The following is a 20,913-nucleotide window of genomic DNA, read 5'->3' as shown; positions in this document are numbered from 1 at the left end:
GCTACAATTTAAGGCATATCAGTATATTTTTTAAAATTAGGAAACAGTTCTACTGCTCTTCATAGTTTTATTTTCAGTTCATTAAAATAAAATTCCCTTCATATTATCTCATATGCTTAGGCTTTGGAGATCCAAATCCCACTAGTTGGACAAATCATCTCACAGGTGGCCTGCCAATGAAACTGTGATCCTTAGATTAGGAAACGTAACTATTTCAGATGATGAAGAATGGCAAGGCAAAGTGACTTGAATGGACAGGACTGGTAGGATCACACAGACAAGTGGGCTTAAGTAACAGCAGAAAAAACCTGACTTGGTGGGGGTGTGTGAAGGGGGGAGGTGGGAAGGAGAGGAAGTAAAGGAATCCAACCTATTACTGATGGGGGTTTAAAGGGGGTAAAGTTAAGCAAATGTCATCAGCTTGTGAGATTACAAAGCAGGGAAAGAAGAAAAACAGGTAACTTGTACCCTAATTGGCATGAAATTCTTACCAAAAGTTTCCATAAATTTAAAAAGGGTAAAAAGTGAGCTCTAGAGAAAGGTTCAAAGATAAAGAGAAATAAAGACTTCCAAATACTACTTGATGTGAGGCAAGACTTTTAAATAGCCTTCTGGGCTTCAGGTAACCTGATTTAGGGGATGGGGGGGGGGAGGATTGAAGAATGAGAAAATAGGTGAGAGGGATTAGAGAAAAGTCTTTGATTTATTATATTTGCTTTGGGAGCATTTGGAACATATTATTCAATTAATATGTAATTTGTTTCCCTGCTTGATGAAATAGATTAAATTGGAATTTTGCTATAATATAGCTTATTATACAGAAGAATATGAAGTGGGTGTTTTTAGGAACTTTCATGAACAAAGAACTCAAAATACTTTCATTTCATGAAGCATGACTTGAACTACAAAAGAAAGGTAGAGTTCCAGCTATTAATTTGTGGACCTATGTATAGCCTGTGTAAACTGGGGCTTGGGTGAAGAATGAAAGTGATAGCACCTAGAACAAAGGTTAAATACCTAGAGTCCAAGAAATATTTTTAAGTTGAGAATTATATTCCAATAATTGATTTTACTTTGTAATTTAAAATTTTCTATGTTAAGCATTTAAAAATTATTCTGAGAAGGACCCTATAGGCTTTACCAGACTGTCATTAAAAAGAAAGTGAAGAACTCCTAAACTAGAAAGTCCCATTCTCTTTTTCTTGAATTTGAAAATATAAATTGCTTTCTTCCCTTCTTAGTTCTGAATCTTAGGTTATACTTACCATACTGTTTTCTGGTTATGTGTTTTTTATAATCAAGTAGGTGTTTAATAAATAAGCAACTAGATAGAAAGTAGTGAAATCCAGGAATGCTGAACCTAGAATCAGGAAGATCTGAGTTGAAATCTTGCTTCAGATACTTCTTAGATATGTGATCCTGGGTAAGTCATTTTACCTTTCTTGGCCTCTGTTTCCTCATCTGTAAAATGGGATAATAGTAGCAACTACCTTCCAAGGTTGTGGTGAAGATAAAATAGGATGATATTTGTAAATCATTTTTCAAACTTTAAAGAACTATTAAAAAACTAATTATAATAATTATTTAATTTAAATATAGTCAATTAAATCTATGCTAAATAGTTCAAATTAAAATAAAATTTTCATAGCATTGTATTTATGAAGTATAGTTTTCTTTATAACAATGCTGAGAGATTATTACTACCATTTTACAGGGTCAAAGAAGTTAAGGGAACTACTTTTGGCAACACCAATATTAAATATCACCTCCAGGACTAGAACCCAGGACTTCTGGCTCTGAATCCAGGGTTCTTTCTATTACACCACTGTACTTCTTCAATAAAAGGGAGCACAATTCCAGGGACAGTCATCCCTTCATCAGACTAACAAGGGGAATATTTATTTCTGGTCTCTCAGAGAGACACTTCAGCACTCTCCAATAGGGTGACAAATATTTCACATTCTCTCTGCATAGGTGATGCGGGTCTAGGTCTAGTCTCATGCTTCACAACATAATTGCATACAACAATCTGATACTACATAGTTACTAATCCTGTTGGGAATATAATATTTTTAACTCTTATTTGTTAAGACATATATAAATAGCATTTTGAAAAGGCAGTATTGAAATAAATCCAAGAACCTTGACACAAGGCAGCTCTTATTTTTCCTTAAACTTATCAAATGTTTGCTTGGAAAAAACTGCATGTTTTTCTGGGAACTCCCCCTGTATCTGTTGCATAAGCTCTTCTGAGTGGGTGGCAACACAGAGCTGGTTATCCTTGGCCTCAGTTCCACAAACCTCACAGTCAAATGAATTACTTAATTCCCACTTACCTATCATTGGTTGCAACATGCCCTCTGCGATCTTAATGAGCTGCTGATAAATCTGGATGGAGAGATCACTTAGGACTTGGCGGTATTCAGTGAGATCAAAATTCTTAAGACAATGTTCATTCTGTTTGGGGGTGTTCTGGGTCATGAAGCCCTGGTGGGAGAAAATATATTGGGAGAGTTCATCCATCTGCCATGGACAAGATGACAGCCAACCCTTTGCTCTTTGGTTGCCCTTTGTTCCATAAATGTTTAAAAAAAACCCTAGCTATACTATTCTAATGTTAGCACATAGATAATGTTCATGAAATGTACAAAAAATTTTGCATCTGGGAGGGACTTTCGCAATCCTTTAGCTTATACTCATTTTTTTATAGAGTTGAGAAAATAGCGACCCAGATAATTTGAATGACCTACCCCCAAATCACAGAGCTGGCAAAGTTAGGACCAGAACTCAAGTAAAGATAGCATGTTAAATGCTACTCCCTAAGTACAACAAGTTACAGAACCAAAGATTTAAAGCTATTAGTGACCTCAGGGGTCATTCTAATTTAGTCTTTTCATTTGACAGATGAATAAACAGAGGCCCAGAGACATGAACTGGTTTCTTCCAGGTCTCAAGTTATTGATTAGCAGAGGGATGATCTGAATGAATTTGGACCTTCTGATTTCACACCTGGCATGCCTTGTAATCTAGTCTGGAATTTCTTGTTTTGGCAAAAACTGAAAAAGATCTCTGACCTACTATTGCGTAATCAGACCACTGAACATTCTTAACATGTGTTCTTTCTGTGACAATTTGGGTGTATGGGAGAGAGATTCACTCTTGTCCAGGGACTTCCTAGGAAAGACCCTGGAAGAGTGGGTTAGTAGTGCTTTACATTTGTGACTATCTTTCTAAAGCTTTAATTTGCTTAAGGAGGTGACATCTAGCATTTTTCCAGATCAGTGGATAGGCTACCTGCAGCTAGAGGACCAAATCCAGACTGCAACCTATTTTTGTATATATTGGAGATAAGAATGATTTTTACATTTTAAATTACATTATTTGCTTGAGAATTATACAAAAGCAGGCTTGTGGGTCAGGTCTAGGGAAATATAGATACTTGTTCTGTATCATCTGAACTACCCGCAGTAGCTGGCTAGTCTCCTACCCCTACTCTAAACATGTGTTCTGACCCTCCTGCTCATTAAGGGGCTATTTTAAATAGTTTGATGGCACATGTGCCATCAGAGGATGGATGCTAATGGGTATTTCAGTAAGGTTGTTCATCCTTCTCTTGCTAAAGGGCAATAAGGTATCAATGAACAACTTTTTTTTTTTCCTTAAGGGAAGACAGTAAAATCATTTACTAATAAATCCTTAAATTAGTGCTGGAAGTGACCTTGGAAAACCCATCTCTGAGAGAAAGGAACTGACTTGTTCAAAGACATACAACTCTAATGAACAGAGATGAAATAAAACACAGATTTCCTGAATTTAAATCCAGACTTCTTCTATAAGCTTTATGATGGGAATTTCTGTTACCATTCCATCTCTTTAAAACACCATCTGAAAATGTCCATGTTCCCTTTTAAATACTGTCCAAGCTAGCCTCAGGACCAACTCAGCTCATTTGACATGCTGAGGGGGGTAATTTGGGCAAAGATTCCACTATCAGCTAAAGTTAGGTGATGCTTTATTGTGGAGAACAAATGTTTCAGTGACTAGAAGTAAGGGGGCAGTCAATTTAGTAAAAATTCAATGTTTTCTAAAATCATGGTGTTAAGGTTAGAGAGCTAGTCTCATAATCTGTAAAAGCATAGCTTTAATCCAGACATATAATGACTGAAAAGATTATTTATCATCTCAATGTTACAGAAAACATTCAAGAATGTAAGTTACAAAATAGCTATCAATCTGCATTGGTAGAGGAAATTTCTCTACTGGGAGATCTCTACACCAATCCAGACATCAAAGATTTAGATTAAAAAAAAATTTACACACACACACACACACACACACACACACACACACACACACAAACTTTTTCTCTGATGCCTCTTTGTGGCAGGAAGTGACCCTGGATTCCTTAAAGTTATGCTAGTGGAATACACATGATTTCTATCAGTTTAGAAAAGGTTCAAATATCATTGAAGAAATAACTCATTTAGATTTTGGGAGCCTGGGGCAATGATATTTATTTATTTTATTTCCTTATTCTTTCATCTTTTCTCCCCTCTTTTCTTTCCCCACTTTTCCCTCCTCTCCTTCCCCTTCCTTTCTTGCCTTCTTTCTTCTTCTTCCTCCCTCCTCTCTCTCTCTCTCTCTCTCTCTCTCTCCCCCCCCATTCCTCTTCCTCTTCCCCCCTCACTCCTTTCTCCCTCTTCCTCTTTTGCTCAGTACTAATGTACTTGGTAGACTAACTATAATGTCCTCTCTTACCTCATCCCCACTGTATTGCTTCAAGCAATGAAGAAGGCGGCATGTATTGGATAACCAAAATGATGTCATCTCAAAGTCTTCATTGTGTTTCTAGAGAGGAAAAGAAATTTATTGAATGACTGCTGTCTATCTATTTTTAATTATCTTTTAATCTTATTTATTATTTAAATAATTAAATCATATATATTTATTTTATTATTTTATTATCTTATATTTTATTCCATTTTCACCCTAGTGTGCCTGTTTCTCAGTTTCTATTCTGTCATCCAGCAGGGCTTTAATTAGATAATGATAACACAAAGATCAGGCTACAATCAAGAAGTGCTTTGGTTAAGTCGAGCTGTTTCTTTTGTGATTAAAACTTTTAATTTTAGAAAATGCCTCTCTCTCTTTCACTCAGTGAAATACATCTCTAAGACAGCTGTCTAGTATTAAGGGTGTTATCCACAGCAGCAGGAAAACATGACATTAACTGAGAATATGCAAGGTTTGCATCTACTAGCACAAGCCCTATATTTAAGCAGCTGAATTGATGCCAACTAGTTAAGTCATATAGATGTAGTGCTATAAAGTTTACAGAGCATTTTTCTTACAAACCACAGTTGTAATATGGTTATGCCTTCTATATAACAGGGATCAGGAAGGGGGCGGTATGATGCCCTAAAATCTGGAAAATCACATAAAAATTTTTGACCTTCCCTTCATACCAGAGATGTCTGAATAGCATTATATTAAAAGATAAAACATTGATATTATATAATACTATGCATATATTTTATGTATTTTTGAGTTTTTAAACTTTTTCCATGACATCTGCTGGTTCTTCACATGTCATCTGTAGCTTCTGCAAAACTCCCCCAAATTTTCATTTAATTTCTATGCTGACTTGCAATATATTGAAATTGTGATGAAGAAAATCATGATGTGGAAAGGGACAACTGTATTAGAAAACACAAAGGCCAATAATAGTTATAGATTGAATAACTAAAACTGGTTGTACAGAAAAGAGGTGAAATAAATATCATAACACAACAAAAGGCAATGGGACATTAGCCAACTATGAAAGTTGATGGTGAGACTGTGTGGGCAATGCTTGTATGACTGTGAGATTTACATTATTAGACTGTAAAAACACATAGTGTTTGGGATTCACCATCCAGGGAGGATTCTCAGTTTGGGTCAATGACTTAGTGTGACCACAGGGAGAGAAATGGTTGGTTTTCAGAAGTCAAGAGAAAGTCTAAATGTCCAACACCTAATGATGCTATCTTGTGTCTATCAGCTCAGTCTTTGACTGTGGAATTACAGTAGGATTACAAATTACAGTAGGATTACAAATTAAGCCAGGGAAATAATAGTAACATAGTAGATCCCCAAATTCAGAAAAATTCATTCAAGGAGATAACTGTAGCACATAATAGGTCTTAAAAGTCTTGGTGCACTTTTAAGCTTCGACTTCTGGGGATACTGTATAGAAAAATAAGGATTAAAGTGATGTAAAGTGAAGTGAGCTGAACCTGGAGGACAATGTACATAGTAACAGCAATATCATAACAATGATCAACTGTGAAAGACTGCTATTCTGATCACTACAATGATCCAATATAATTCCAAAGAATTCATAATGAAAATTGATAACCACCTCCAGAGAGAGAACTGATGAACTGAGTGAATACTTTTTACACCTTTATTATGTGTGTGTGTGTGTGTGTATGTGTGTGTTTGTGTGTGTGTGTTTTCTTTTGGAACATGGCTAATGTGAAAATATGTTGGTGACTTCATATAATTGATATCATATTACTTGCCTTCTCAAAGAAGCATGGAGGCAAGAAAAAATTTGGAACTCAAAATGTAAAGAAAAAGAATGATAATTTTAAAAAATGTAATTGGAAAACATTTAATAAAATAAATATATATTTAAAAAATTAAGGTTTGCAAGTGCTTTTCTCATAACAACTCTGTGTGTAGTACATATAACATTATCCTCATTTTACAGATAAAGAGTTTTTTATACTTAAAATGTGGGTATTCCCCAAGATAAGGTCTTTTGCCCTCTCCTCTCTTCCCTAGCAGTCTCTCATTCATATAGCTTCAACCACTGTCTCTATAAAGGTGATACCCAAACATATTTCCAATCTCATTTCTGAGCTCTAGTCCTACATTTTTAGCTGCCAACAGAAGAATTCCATCTGGATAAACCATCTGCAATTCAAATTCCAAAATTCAGCTAATTGATCTCTTTTCACAAACCTGCTCTTCCTTCTGACTTTTTTTTTATTACTCTCTGTGGCACTGCTGTTTACCTAGAGCTATCTTTGATTTTTTCCTCTCTTGCCTCTAATATCTCCAGTTATCTATTCTTTTTTTCTTTTTATTTGAGGCAATGGGATTAAGTGATTTGCCTAAGGTCTCACAGCTAGGCAATTATTAAGTGTCTGAGGACAGATCTGAACTCAGGTCCTCCTGATTCCAGGGCTGGTGCTCTATCCATTGCATCACTTAGCTGCTCCCAGTTACCAATTCTTAATGTCTCCTTTTCTGCACTTTCCCCTCCATCTATTCCCTTTTCTCCATTCCTACCACCACCTCCCTGGTATAGATTCTCTTTTCCACCTCCACACACAATTGTAATAGCCTCCTATCGGCCTTCTTTTCTCAATTTTCTTTCCCCTTCTCCTCTTCAATATGTCCTTCATATACTTTGTCTTTTCTAGCCAAGACAGTTTACTCTCTGTAGTGAGCAACCCAAATACTCAATGAACCTTCCTGACCCTATGACTTTGCTGATATCATTGCCTTTGCCTAGAAATATTCTTCCTTCTTTTCTTAATAATTAGTCAATATTTACTAAACAACCATCTTTACATATATTATCTCAATTTATCTTCAAAGCCCAACTCAAATGCCTCCTCCTCAATGAAAATGTCCCTGGGAATCCATCTGTTGATAATAATTTGCATCCACCTACCAACCTCACAAAGGACTTGGTTTTGTTTCTCATTCATGTGTGGTTGTAAATTATAATCTCTATTTTTGTGCCATATGCGCACTAGACTACCCCCTTTTGAGTACTTTTTTTTGTCTCCCCTAATGCCCAGAAGAGGGCTCTGTACAATAGGTGCTTAATAATGCTTGTTGAAGGAATGAATGTCTGATTTCATAGACAAAAGCACATTCAAAGCCATAAAATAGAAAGGGGTTAGAAGGAGAGGTACTGTTTTAGATCACACAGCCAACTATCCAAGGAGCAGATAAACTAAAAAGAAGACAGAACTGAAGAACAATAATGTTCATGATAGTGAACCATGAATCGTCTCTAAAAGGTGACAGTCCTCCCAGTATCTCATCTGCTTTACGAAGTGGGAAAGAATAGTCCCATTTTAGAAAGGTTCCTCCTTGAAAGGTTGAATATATAAGTTGTGGTGCTTGGAGATGCACAGTTTCTGTTAGCTGAATGGTGAGCTTATATGGAGCTCCCAACTGGGTCATTTGCCTTTAGAGAAGGAGGTTTCTAAGACACTCTCCTTTTCTCATCTTCCCCTCAAAAGTCTAGGCAGGCTGAATTCTCTCCATTTACTCCAAATACTAGAGTTCCTGAACACTGTGTTACCTTTAGTACTTTCTTGATGCCATTGATGGTTGAGGTGAGTAAGGAATGCACTTTGATATCATCATTGATATAATCTGCATGTCTGAGACACATGTAGAGGATGTAAGCAGGAAGACATGGAACTGTGCCTGAAAGAGTCTGGGGTTTCAGATCTAGCAAAAGAAATAAGAAACACAGGAGTTACTATTGGAAAGAAACTTAGAGTTGTTAGCTCATCTTATAAATAAATGTTGCAATATTTCAATAGAGTTTAAACACAAAATGGTTAAATTTAAGGAGGGAAAGAATGGGGGCAGATAGACCCCATCAGTATCCCCCCTGGCTCTAACAACTTCAGCCCAAAGGAAGTCTCAGCAGTTTTACTATTCAAAGTTCTTTGGCAGACCTGGATTTCTCAGAAAATGCTGCTGTACAGACTTCATTCACCTAGGAGTTTTTCTGGATTTATTTTTAATCCTCTTTTCATTGTTTGGACTGAAATATTCAGGTGCTCTCTCTGGCCCTTCCTTCAGTTCTATTCTAGAAGGGTAAGCAAGTGTGACATTCATGGATCCTTTGTGCATTTGTGGATCAAGATAGGAGTTTCTGAGCAAGAAAAAGGTTTATATAACCAAAGAAACAAGTTGAAGATAAAGCTGGCTTCCCAGCCTACCCTGGAAAAATCTCTAAGAAATAAAATTACTTTTCATTTGGTCACCCTCTTACATCTGCATTCTCTTAATATTTGCTGCCTTGTCATCATAAATCAACAGAATCTCCTTTAGCAGATGTGAATAATAATCATAACAGTAACAATAGCTAGATTTTTACAGTCTCTTACTTAGCTATGATCTCATTTGATCCTTCTAATAATTCTGTGAGATTCTTTTCAATTTCTTGATAAGGAAATTGAGTGTCAAATCATAAAATCATTTGCTAAGAATCACACAGCTACTAAGAGCCAGAGGCAGAATTCAAATCTAGGTCTTCATGATTCAAATACCATATTGCAAGTTATGTGCCATGGCAGTGAGACAAAGGGGTCCAACCCCAAAGGTAATGTGCCAGGAAAGACTAAGGACTGATCTCTTCCTCCTTTGATACATTTGCTGTTTGTCTTTTCTTTTTTTAGAAAAATTTTTTATTTATTTAAGGCAATGGAGTTAAGTGACTTGCCCAGGGTCACACAGACAATTATTAAATGTTTGAGGTCGGATTTGAACTCAGGTCCTCCTGACTCTGGGGCTGATGCTCTCCCTCTTTGCTGTTTGTCTTAAGCGATTCAACTGGCATCTTTTACATTAATATTTAATGTGTGTTTTTTAGTGGCTGTCTTATACTTGTTTACTTGAACCTATATCTGTCTTCTACTTCTCTCTTTTTCTGCTCCCTCCATCCCCATCGAAAATCTGATGCAACGCTGAATGTAAAGTTAGGAGTCTAATATACATTTGTTGCTTAACTGAAGAGAAACTCTTTGGGGGACATAATTATAGGGGAGAACTAATTAAATTCCCTAAGTAAGTTAATAGGTTAGTATCTATTCTTCCTATATACTAGTCATTTACAAGGACTGTTATGCTTTCTAATCATCAAATCAAGTAGGATTCATTTTCTAGGATCCTTTAATCTCTTAATTTGACATCAGGAATTTAAGAATCTCACATTTTATGTTAATGTGCCAAACTGCCTAAAATTACACATTAAAGATTGAAGTCTAGTACTGTTTTAAAACTGATATTCAGCCTCTAGATATCAACCTATCTTAATTCAACATTTAGTGACTGAAAAAAACCTCCATCTCTAGACCACTGAGAAAAATTCATCTTCATAAGAGGCACTAAGTTAGGCTCTTGACTTTTAAGATAAAAAAAAAGCAAACCACAAAAGAAACAACTGGATTGTAAACTCCTTGTGGACAGGTTTGTGTGTTATACTTAAGCTAGACTCTAGACTTAAAAGGTATAAAACAAACCTACAAAACAAAAAAACTAAATTAAAAACTCCTTGTGGGCAGGCTTGCGTACTACACGTCTTAAGTTCACTGAAGCTTGGAGAGTAGGTGCTCAATACATTCTTTTGGCTAATGAATGGATGAATGATCCTCTATGGAACTGGTCTAGCCCTATCTTCCTTCCCTCCTTTCCTGTGGAGATCTGGCCTCCCTATCTTGTCGAGGATGGAAGTACAGAAGCTCCTCATGGGTCCAATCTCACTTTGATCATCTAGGGATTTTGGTCTATTCTGTTTCCAATCTCAGCTGCTTTGTACCTCTTTGGATAACTGGTGACCCTCTGCTCCTGAGGGGCTCATCATATTGGTGGTAGAAACAGTATGGACATCTAACCTGAAACTCTCAGACTCAAGTGAACTGCCAACTTGTAGGCCATTGTTATGTTTTGCAAAGCCCTTTCATCTCTCTTATTTATTTGATCTTCTCAAATTGTCATATGATACAATTATTTCAAATTATCTTTCCTTCACATGTGAGGAAATAGATAGAAAATTTCCCCTATTGCTTTGGCTGTATCCCATACATTTTGGTATGTTGTTTCATTGTTGTTATTTTCTTTAATGAATTTATTTTTTATATGAATTATTCTTTGACTCACTAATTCTCAGGATTAGACATTTAGTTTCCATTTAACTTAATCCATCTATTCACGATTTGTTATTGAATGCAATTTTATTGCATTATGATCTGAAATGAATAAATTTAATATTTTTTGCTTTTCCACATTTGGTTGTGAAGTTTTTATGCCCTAATACATGATTAATTTTTGTGTGGGTGCCATGTATTCCTGAGAAAAAGGTATATTTGTTTCTTCCCCTATTTAATTTTTTCCAGAGGTCTGTCATATCTAACTTTTCTAAAATTCTATTCAGATTCTTAACTTCTTGTTTATTTTTTGGCTAGATTTATCTAGTCATGAGGAAACAGAGTAGGAAGATGACTTGCTTAGAGACCACTGGCAATCAGAAGTGGGAACCACAACTTTCAATACAGATCTTCCCCTAAACCACAAATTTTTCCAATATAACCTTCAGTTGTAGAAAAAGCCATGGCCAGAAGCAGCCAGGGAGAAAGGCTTTTTAGAGAAATGAAGCTAGGGTCTGCTTAAAGAAGTCTTTAAGAGAGACACCCTGTCTGCCAAAGCTTCCCTAAGAATGAATCTAGGGCTTCTAAAAATAAATGTATATATAGATATGCACACACATTTACATATACAACCAAGCTGAGCTTGACAAGCATTAAGCCCAAAGTCTTTCCATATATTCAAGGAAAATCCTCTCATGTTTGAGATGCTGAGTCTTCTCTCCCGCACTGGGCCTCCTCTCTCTCCCACACTGGGCCTCCTCTCTCCCACACTGGGCCTTCTCTCTCCCACTCTAATTCTTTATTAGTCCGACAGTAACTAGTGGAGCAGAAGCTTCCTCAGCAGTGAACTAGCATGATGTCTATTGAGGAATCATTTCAACCCCGACACTGTCAGCAGTTTTCTGCCCCTGACAGCCCTTCTACCTTCAGCTCTCAGTGTCCACAGCCCAGCCCAGAAGTCCCAGAGGGATGCACCCTGGCCTTGCCAAGGGGGACAGGACTACACTGTATCTGGACTGTGAGCAGCTCTATTAAGACACTGCAATTTTCAGTCTAAACTCTCCTTCAGGATAAATGAGAGAGGGCCAATAACCCTTTTAAAATTCCCTCGAATCACCAGTCTGACAGGACCAAATTTCCTTTTTATCTGTCTTAGAGTTTCCAAAGCAGCTGCTAAAATGAGAGGGTCACAAAACCTTCGAACCTGTCACCAGATTCCGAATGAGAAGGGGCTCATCTTCTTTGTAGTATTCCAGCATCCCTTGGAAATCCTTCTCCTTCCTTTGCACTGTTACCTGTCTGGTAAGCTCATTCCGCCTTCTTTCACTCTGTGCTAATGCTTGGGCAGCTAAAGGAGGAAGACAGACAAAACAAAGCATTAATTGATACTTTTAGATAAATTCTAGTGGTAGCTGGGAGGCTAGTCAGATGCTGATGACCTCTTTATTTTTCATCTTTCTTCTGGAGTAGGATCAATTATATCAGGAGGGTGATGTCTTGACTTGTGAACAAATTGGATTTAAGTGAGACAGGGCTGTGCAAATCATTAGTCTCACTCTGTCCTCCAGTCATCGGATTCCAGGGATGAGACATAGGTCAGGATGATGGAGATGGCCCCTGATGCAATGGGAGACTTAGACTTTCTATGTTAAGGTCTTTAACAAGTCTTAGTTTTCCTGAGGCAATGCCTGTTGAGCTTAAGGCTATGTAAGAATTGAGGCAAAAGGTGGCCCAGTCTGCTTTCACAAAAGAATCAATATATGAGGGGAAGACCCTTAGCCAGTGAGTGGGAGGAAGGTCAGGCTTCTTCTATCTAACACTTTAAAGTTTTCAGCTTCCCTGGGAAAGCATACTCGGGCCTCTCCTAAGAGTCTCCAGCATTTCACTCTAAACTGCCTGTTGGTAATTGTTCTAAATGCTCTGTTTCCTTAAGGGAGGGACTAGGCCAACTTCCTGAAGAACATATGGCAGCAGCTTTAATAACACTCATTGGCAGCCCGCTCTTTGTTCACACTTAGGACTCACAGGAGGGAGAGTGGCACTCAATCTGAAGCAAAAGGGCATGGCTCTTGTGAGGCAGGACTGCACATGGCTACAGAATTCAATTTAATTTCATAAGTATTTGATTGTATTTACTGTGAGCCATGAACTGTGGTAGGCATTGGGATTAAAAAACAACTGAGTCATGATATCATTAATAGAATAAATACTCAATGAGGACAATTCATCTACCAAAGCACTTGCTAAGCAATTTATAGAGCTAAAGAGGCCATTGAGAGGACAAATAACTTGGCCAAGGTAACACGATCACTTTGTGTTAGGGATAGGATTTGAATACAGGTCTTCCTGACTACCAGGCCAGTTCTCCATATCTAGATAGATACCATGACACACAGATAAAAATGAAAATAAATATTGTCTTTTCTATAAAGTTTTAATGAAGGGTAAGAAGGAGTCATTTTCATTGGATGCTTCACACAGAGTTCCTAGAGGGAAAGGGCTGGATTAGACAATCCAAAAGGTCTAGTTTAACTATGTTTGAAAATTCTAATCTCTCTCTACAAGGGGGATGTGTAACCTTAGGGATGATGGATGACCCTTTATTTCCATAAGAAGAAAAGGGGTCATGGGCAAGGCATCTTTTAGTTAAATAATTCCAACCTCAAAAATAGGCATCTAATAACAATTCTTGTTTCTGGGTCTTAGGATTCCAGAACTGATAAGTATTAGGCTTTCTAGAAGTAATTAATATTTTTTCAGTTGATTAGTTCATACATAGAGTTATTTGAGACTTTGAAAAGCAAGGCAGGTTTCTGGAAAGATTCCATATATAACTGAACTTCTTGTATCTTAGTAGCCTACAAAAACAAAAATTAAACTAGTTGGCTTGAACCAAGTGAAAGAAACCTTGACACAAAGCAAGAGGCTTGTATGCATGAAATGGAGACTCCCCATTAATAAACTTTCACTAGGGACCTACTGTTGCATGGCTGCTGGAGGCCACAGAGACTTAAAAGCAAGACATAGCAATTTTCAACTGGTTAATGGAGTTTCAGACACAATTACATGTATAGAGATAATAGTAAATAATATGCTAAAAACAGTGGTGGAGGTAAAATATGCTAGAAGGCAGAGACTGAAAATTCATTATAGCTGAAGTGGTTAGAAAGGGACTTCTTTAGGGGTAAGGAGGAAGAGGTATAGAGACTTGACCGTAACTGTGGAGGGGCATTATCTTTTGGGTCATGGAGAACAATTGAAGTTGTTTTTTTGTTTTTTTGTTTTTGAACAGCTAGGTAATGCAGTAGAGTACTGGATCTGGAGTCAGGAAGACTAATTTTCCTGAGTTCAGATCTGGTTTCAGACACTTATTAGCTGAGTGACCCAAACAAGTCATTTAACCTTGCTTGCCACAGCTTCCTCATCTGTAAAAGAGTCGGAGAACTCCAGTATCTTTGACAAGAAAATCTCATGAAGTCACAAACAGTTGGACACAACTGAACAACTCATCATGGGGAGGCATGTATGTTGAAGTACTGCTCTTCCTTCAAAGCCCAGTTTAGGTACCATTTCCAGAAACCTCTCTCTGTCTCATGCCTGAGTGATTTTCTCTCCTCAAATTTTCCTACGGCACTTGTTTTGATCTCTTTGCCTGTCTTATAATGTGTTTTGCAATAGATACATAGATATACATGTTATATTTACCTAAAACATTAGCTTTTTGGGGAAAGGGGAAATGTGTCACTTTCACCTTAATTTCCTCCAGTACTTAGAATAGTACCTTACACATCATAAATGTCCATCAGAAAGAATTGACAGAGCAATTGGGGCTGGGGGTGGGGCTAGAAATCAAAACAACAAAATCTTGTTAAATAGAAAGAAATCCAAGAAAAGGCAGATAAGTTCTTGGCAGAAAATAGGAAACAAAAATTCAATTTCCCCCAGATAAACTTCTCTCAAAACATGTCCCAATCCTATCCCCTGCCGCCTCTCCCACCATGCCCAGCACTGCCAACTCTCATCATTATTAAGTACCTTCTAGATCCTGGACTTTCTTCATATAAATCTTCAATTGTTTTTTCAATTTCTTCTCATTCTTCTCCAGCTTTTCCACCAATTCTTTGAGATCCTAAAAGTAGAAGGAAGAAGTTGGAGGTAAAAGGTATGAAAACAACTTTGGAGAATCCTGTGTTTTCTAAGAATAGGGCTCATCCAGACCCTTCCAACAGCTGTTCCTGTGGAAAACAAGGCACCATTGGAAAGCCAGGAGCTATGTCTTGCCAGGAATCCAGTTCCAATTCAGAATCTGTTTTCACACTAAAGATGGAACAAATATCTTTACATTCAAGCCTCCTGGCAGTTTCTCAAGTTTTTTCCATAGTTTCTCAAGTTACCCCATCAACCCTGAAGGAAGTACACACTCAGCTTGGGTGCACACAACAGGTGTACTCACTGGAATGGACCTGGGTGAGGTATAGAAATTGTTGAAGGAGTCCGAAGGAGACAATGGAAGCAGAGAAAAAGTATGATAGTGACCGAGGTCCCACCTGAGTCATCAGCAGCCTCTAGGAACAAAGCTAACTGAGCAATGGCCATAAGGGACCTGGAGCAGCTGGGAATGATTTCATTGCTATTAGTGTCATCTGCTACCTTTTCCTGTAGTCCATGAAGTAGGTGGAAGGAGAAGCTTTTCTCTTCTCTCCCATCCTCAAAAGCAATTCCTGCTTCCCCACCCCAAATGAAATAGGGCAGGGATAATAAAGCTAATATAATGACCCTCTAGAAAACTCACTTTGTTAACTCTGAGGACCTGGGTGCTCTGGATGGGAGCTCATTTTAAAGGCTCATTTACAACATGATTTCATCATAGTGGATAACTCCACTTAACATTTCTACTGTAAAGGGTAATCATTTCTTTGGTTTCAGGGAGATGTTCTGTCTAACATGACCCTGGAGAAATGAGTGTTTTACAAATTTGCAAATATGTTTAAAGTTCTTACATTTTCAGTTTTACAGTAGGAATCCAAGCTTAAGCAATGTCTTCTTAATACCTTATAACCTTTCATTTGGATCACTTGTCAAGGTTTTGATCTTTAACCACATCTATGCCTTTCACCACCCCATATATGGGTAGTTCGGTGTCACAGTGAATAGAGCATTAGATCTGGAGTCAAGAAGACTCATCTTCCTGAATGCAAATATAGACTCAAACACTGGCTGTGTGATCCTAGGCAAGTTGCTTAACTTTCTTTGCCTTGGTTATTAATCTGTAAAATTAACTAAAGAAAATAGCAAATTACTCCAATATCTTTACCAAGAAAATCTCAAATAGGATCATAAAGAGTTGGACACAACTGAAATGAACAAACAACACATATGTATACATACACCAAAATTTGTCTATAGAACATGAGTTGCCCCTTCTATTCAACATAAATTAATTTTTCTTTTTAATCAAGGCTCTTCAGAGAATAGGATCCAAAAGAAAAGTTGAAAAACCTACACCAGTATTGCATGACCTAGATTATGTTCTTATCATGTCAATTAGACACAAAGCCAAGAATTAGTTTTTAGAACTTCATCCATGGATCAATAACTAAGGGAAGGTAAGATTCTTGGCATTAAATTAGATCCTGCTTGGAACTACAGAATAAGGGAGAGGATGGGAAGGAGGGGAGTTCATAGATATTCTTTTCTCTCTTATTTTAATCTACCCTGAAGCAAAAGAATTTCCAAGTAATCCATATTCCATTACCTTGTTCTTTGCCAATTTAGGCATTGGGAAAAATCATTTTACTTTGTCATATACAACACATTTATAGAAGATAAATATACCCTTAGTCCTCAGGGATAGAGCAGTGAAAGAGACATATTCTCTGTCTCTTGGGTAACTTGCTACTAGGGGAAAGCCCTCAAACATGAAACATAAACGAATCTATTCCTTAGTCAAGCTCTTGATGTTTATTTATCTTAGCTCTCCAGAGACTCATGTGCAAAAAACATTTTTGCCTTTCTCAGCTGAACAAATTTGAAAATTTTTGAGTTTGAAAGTGGTCATTTTAGGGAAAATATTGGAAAATGGAGTAACCTTTATATAGTGAGTACCACAGTTGATAGCATAAATTACTGTGGTGGCCAGGACAAATTTCCTTTGGATCCAAGAATCTAGTTTCAGATCCTTAGCTCCAAAACACTGACCACTTCTCTTGAAAATTGATCCTCCAGACTTCTCAATATTATGAGTAGAGAGTTTAAAATCCTAAAGTGATTCAAAAGACCCTTTACATAATATAATCAAAATCTGCAAGCCAAGGATACAGGAAGGGGAATATATTAAAGTGTGAGATTTTTTTTTGCATTCTTTGCTGTTGCTTATATGAAATTCTTCCCCTTTCCCCCCTAATTCTCTAAATTACCTATGGTGAAAATTTATAGAAGGAGGAACACCACATTACTTGCCCTAGTCCTGTGAGGTCAAGTGAATGGTCATCTACTATTTATCTCTCCTTATCTAAATACTACTCACTTTTAATTCATCACAAATGTTTGCTGATTAAATGATCAGGGATCAGGGAATATTTTGGTAGGCAGCTCCTGAAACTGGCCTAAGGTAGGACAGCTCATGAGGGAGTGAGGGAAAAAACTGCGTCACGCAGTAAGAGAGGGATTATTACTAATAAACGGGAAGTTTTAAGTTCTCCACCAATTTGCCTATCTTCCTTTTGCAAAGAGCATCCTTCTACTTTCTTCCTTCTAGTTTCCAAGACCTAGACCCTTAACATTCAGTCAGGTGTCATCCCCTTAAAGGAACGGATGAGTGATGTCACTGGTACAGTAGAACCCTGGGCCAGGAAGTGCCCTCTGCCAATTCAGGTTAACCCCACCTTTTTTTTTTGAAGTTTTTGCAAGGCAATGGGGTTAAGTGGCTTGCCCAAGGTCACACAGATAGCTTGCCCAAGTCCACACAGCTAGGTAATTATTAAGTGTCTGAAGCTGGATTTGAACTCAGGTACTCCTGACTCCAGGGCCAGTGCTCTATACACCATGCCACCTAGCCACCCCATTAACACTTTCTTTAAAAGAGTTATCTACATTATCAGATTGCCTTCTGTGAGGGGAGGGGTAAGGTAGGGAAGGTGGGGGAAAAAGTATAAAATTCAAAACCTCACCAAAAAATGATAGGTAGAAACTTCGATTGTTTATAATTGGAAAAAAAATAAAATATTTGTATAATAAAAGTTGTCTAGAACACTTACTATGATTCATACAGTGGTGAGACTGGAACCTGAGGTTCCATAATCTATAATCCATATGTATCCATAATAAGTATGCTTAACAATACTACCCCTACCCCTTTTTTCTCTCCTTTCCTAGGACCTTTGAGGCTCCCAGGTAGAAGTAGATGCAACCTTATTCAGCTCAGCAGACTTTCTTTTAAATGAGGAAGAATGGACTCACCCAAATGTACTGCATTAAAGCTCCATGATTTTCTTAATGTGCACATTGATATGGATGTCAACCCATTAATATGGATGTCCCTTCTACATCTCCACTGCCAAGGTCTTGATTTTGCCTTGGCAACATTTCTCACATACTGCCACTATCTCATGCCTGGGCTACTGAAGTAGCTTGCTAATTGATCTCCTTACTACAAGACTCTCCCAACTCCAATCTTTCTTTCACTTAGCTATAATGAGCCTGCTTACATATCCTTTCTGTGTCCTTTACTGTGTAAATAAAATTGCCTTGTTTTTGTAAAAGGTGCTCATGGCTACCTTATGGAGAATGTCAGATTTGCTAGGCTTTATGGCCAGGTTCAATCTGGGTACAGGCAATAAGCTAGATTTGTGAGTTGATGGGTATCTTGTCTATGAATGCCAAATACAAAAATTTTTGAGTTTCTGCCTGGGTGGGGAGCAATGAGTCATAGTGTGAGGTTCTCCCAAAGTGTATCTAGAGAAACTCTGACATAAAGATTACAATAGTTTCACAGTATTACAGATTTTCAGGGGTTAGAAGGGATCTTAGCAGTCATCCAGGAGAACCAACACATAAAAGGAATTCTGACTATACCCCACTACCTCTTCATGTAGCCTATTCAACTTTTCAATAGCTCTAATTGCTGCCGAATTTCTGTCTCAAATTTTATTTAGTACTATTGATTCTAGCCTCTGGGACTAAGAAACCAATGTTGATTATTCCTCCAGAAAACAATGGAATACATTGAAGATGGCTATCATATTCCCTGAGTTTCTCTTCCCAATGCTACACATAACCAGTTCCTTCAATAAAATATCATAAAATATGCTTTCAAATTTCACAATAATAACAAAGATATTGTAAATCATGAACATTAAATTCATTACCCTTTCAGCTGATGATCTCAAAACAAAAGATATTATTGGTCCCTATTTCAGAATAAAAGTGCCATGGTAATGTAGTACCAGTAATAATGCTATTAGGTCTATATCCTGAGAATAAGGAAAGAATAAAATGATATGTATAAAAACATTTATAGTAGCTCTTATTTTGTTGTCATAATTGGAAATACAAGAAGGCCATTAATTAATGATTGAAAATTTATGTTATAAGACTGTGATGGACTGTTGTGTTCTAAGAAATGATGAGATGGTTTCATAAAAACTTTAAGACTTGTATGAACTGAGCAGAACCTGGATAATAATTTATATAGTAACTGCAATATTTTAAAGATAATCAACTTTAAAAAACTTAGCAACTCAGATCAATACAACGACTCACCAGAATTCTAAAGATTTCATGATTAAACTATCCACCTTCAAAATCTATAAGGGACAGGGAATGTCCAGCCTGCCAGTCATTTAAGGCCTGTGAAATCATTTGGTCTGGTACTCCCACAGCAACCATAGGTGAAAATTGAAATTCAATAATCTAGGAGCTTTTTAGGGGTGAATTAACTAAATTTTTGACCAAATATAGCAGGTCAATTTTTAAGTTAATAATTTTGGATAGCCTGTGAATGGTATTTTAACATCCAAATGGCCCTTGGCATAAAAAATACTCCCCACCCCTGTGGTAGATGCTTATCTGGTATTTATTATGCAGATATATAATAATGCATTTCATGGCTCTTATTCTTGGTCCAGGGGCTGTGGCCACACATGCTTCTTCTAAGGCAAGACTTTAGGGAGGTAAATGTGATCTCCTTACCAAGTTTTCATTGGTCAGCCTGGATATTTCTTGTTGGACTCCAAACTCCACCTGGGCCTCAGGAGACAGCAGGAGTGTCTGGCAGAAGGTCTGCTGCTGTTTGTCCATCTCCTCCTTCAGGGTTTCAATCTGGCTCTTCAGAGATTCCATCTCTTCCTCATGCTCTCGGCTTTGAGCTTGGAGCTGGGCTTCCAGTAACCTATGAGAAGAAGGAGGGCAAATTGACTCCTTTACTGAGGTTTCAACCCCCGGCCAAGAAGAAGCAAACACAGAACATTAGGCTGGCTTCTCAGAAAAGTAGCACAAGCTAAGGAGTAGAGGAACAGATGCAAGTTGAGACACTGACAAAGCAAAGAAAATGAGAATTTCGGGACAAGCAAGCAAGACTATCCTGAAGAAGCTAATGGCCAGAAAGGGCCAATCACAGGAATGACAAGCAGGTAGCTTCAACTTCCCTCACTTTCAAACAATTCATTATAAATATAGAGAATTTTGGCAAGAAGGGCATTCTCTATTTTTAAAACATCAGAGCAAAGATTAACTTCTCACATACAAAGGGAAGAAACACCCTTCTTTAATCATCATGAAATTCTTATCCTCATTTACTAAACAAGAAAATATCACATTTATGTTTCTGCAAACAAAGCTTATTAAGCTTTATAACTACATGTGCCTTCTCATTCGAACCTCACAACAATTTTGTGAATATTACAAATGTCATGGTGCTATGGCTAAGGAAAAATACTCACACTCACCCCAAAGCCCAAATGGGAACCCT

General features: G+C 37.4%; 1 protein-coding gene across 3 annotated transcripts in view; it reads right to left on the bottom strand.

Annotated features, from left to right (window-relative positions):
- Positions 1 to 20,913, bottom strand: part of MYO5B (myosin VB) — a 565,377-nt gene that overhangs the window by 14,148 nt on the left and 530,316 nt on the right. For all 3 annotated transcript variants that reach the window (XM_074208686.1, XM_074208684.1, XM_074208685.1), the window contains 6 exons: positions 20,136 to 20,334; positions 14,982 to 15,075; positions 12,151 to 12,294; positions 8,369 to 8,520; positions 4,759 to 4,848; positions 2,337 to 2,487 (listed from right to left, as the gene is read on the bottom strand). In XM_074208686.1, coding sequence (XP_074064787.1) covers positions 2,337 to 2,487; positions 4,759 to 4,848; positions 8,369 to 8,520; positions 12,151 to 12,294; positions 14,982 to 15,075; positions 20,136 to 20,334 — 830 coding nt within the window. The remainder of the gene's footprint in view (positions 1 to 2,336; positions 2,488 to 4,758; positions 4,849 to 8,368; positions 8,521 to 12,150; positions 12,295 to 14,981; positions 15,076 to 20,135; positions 20,335 to 20,913) is intronic.

Source organism: Macrotis lagotis, chromosome X, assembly GCF_037893015.1.
Source record: "Macrotis lagotis isolate mMagLag1 chromosome X, bilby.v1.9.chrom.fasta, whole genome shotgun sequence".
Taxonomy (NCBI): Eukaryota; Metazoa; Chordata; class Mammalia; order Peramelemorphia; family Peramelidae; genus Macrotis; species Macrotis lagotis.
This window is presented reverse-complemented; position numbering and strand designations above follow the sequence as displayed.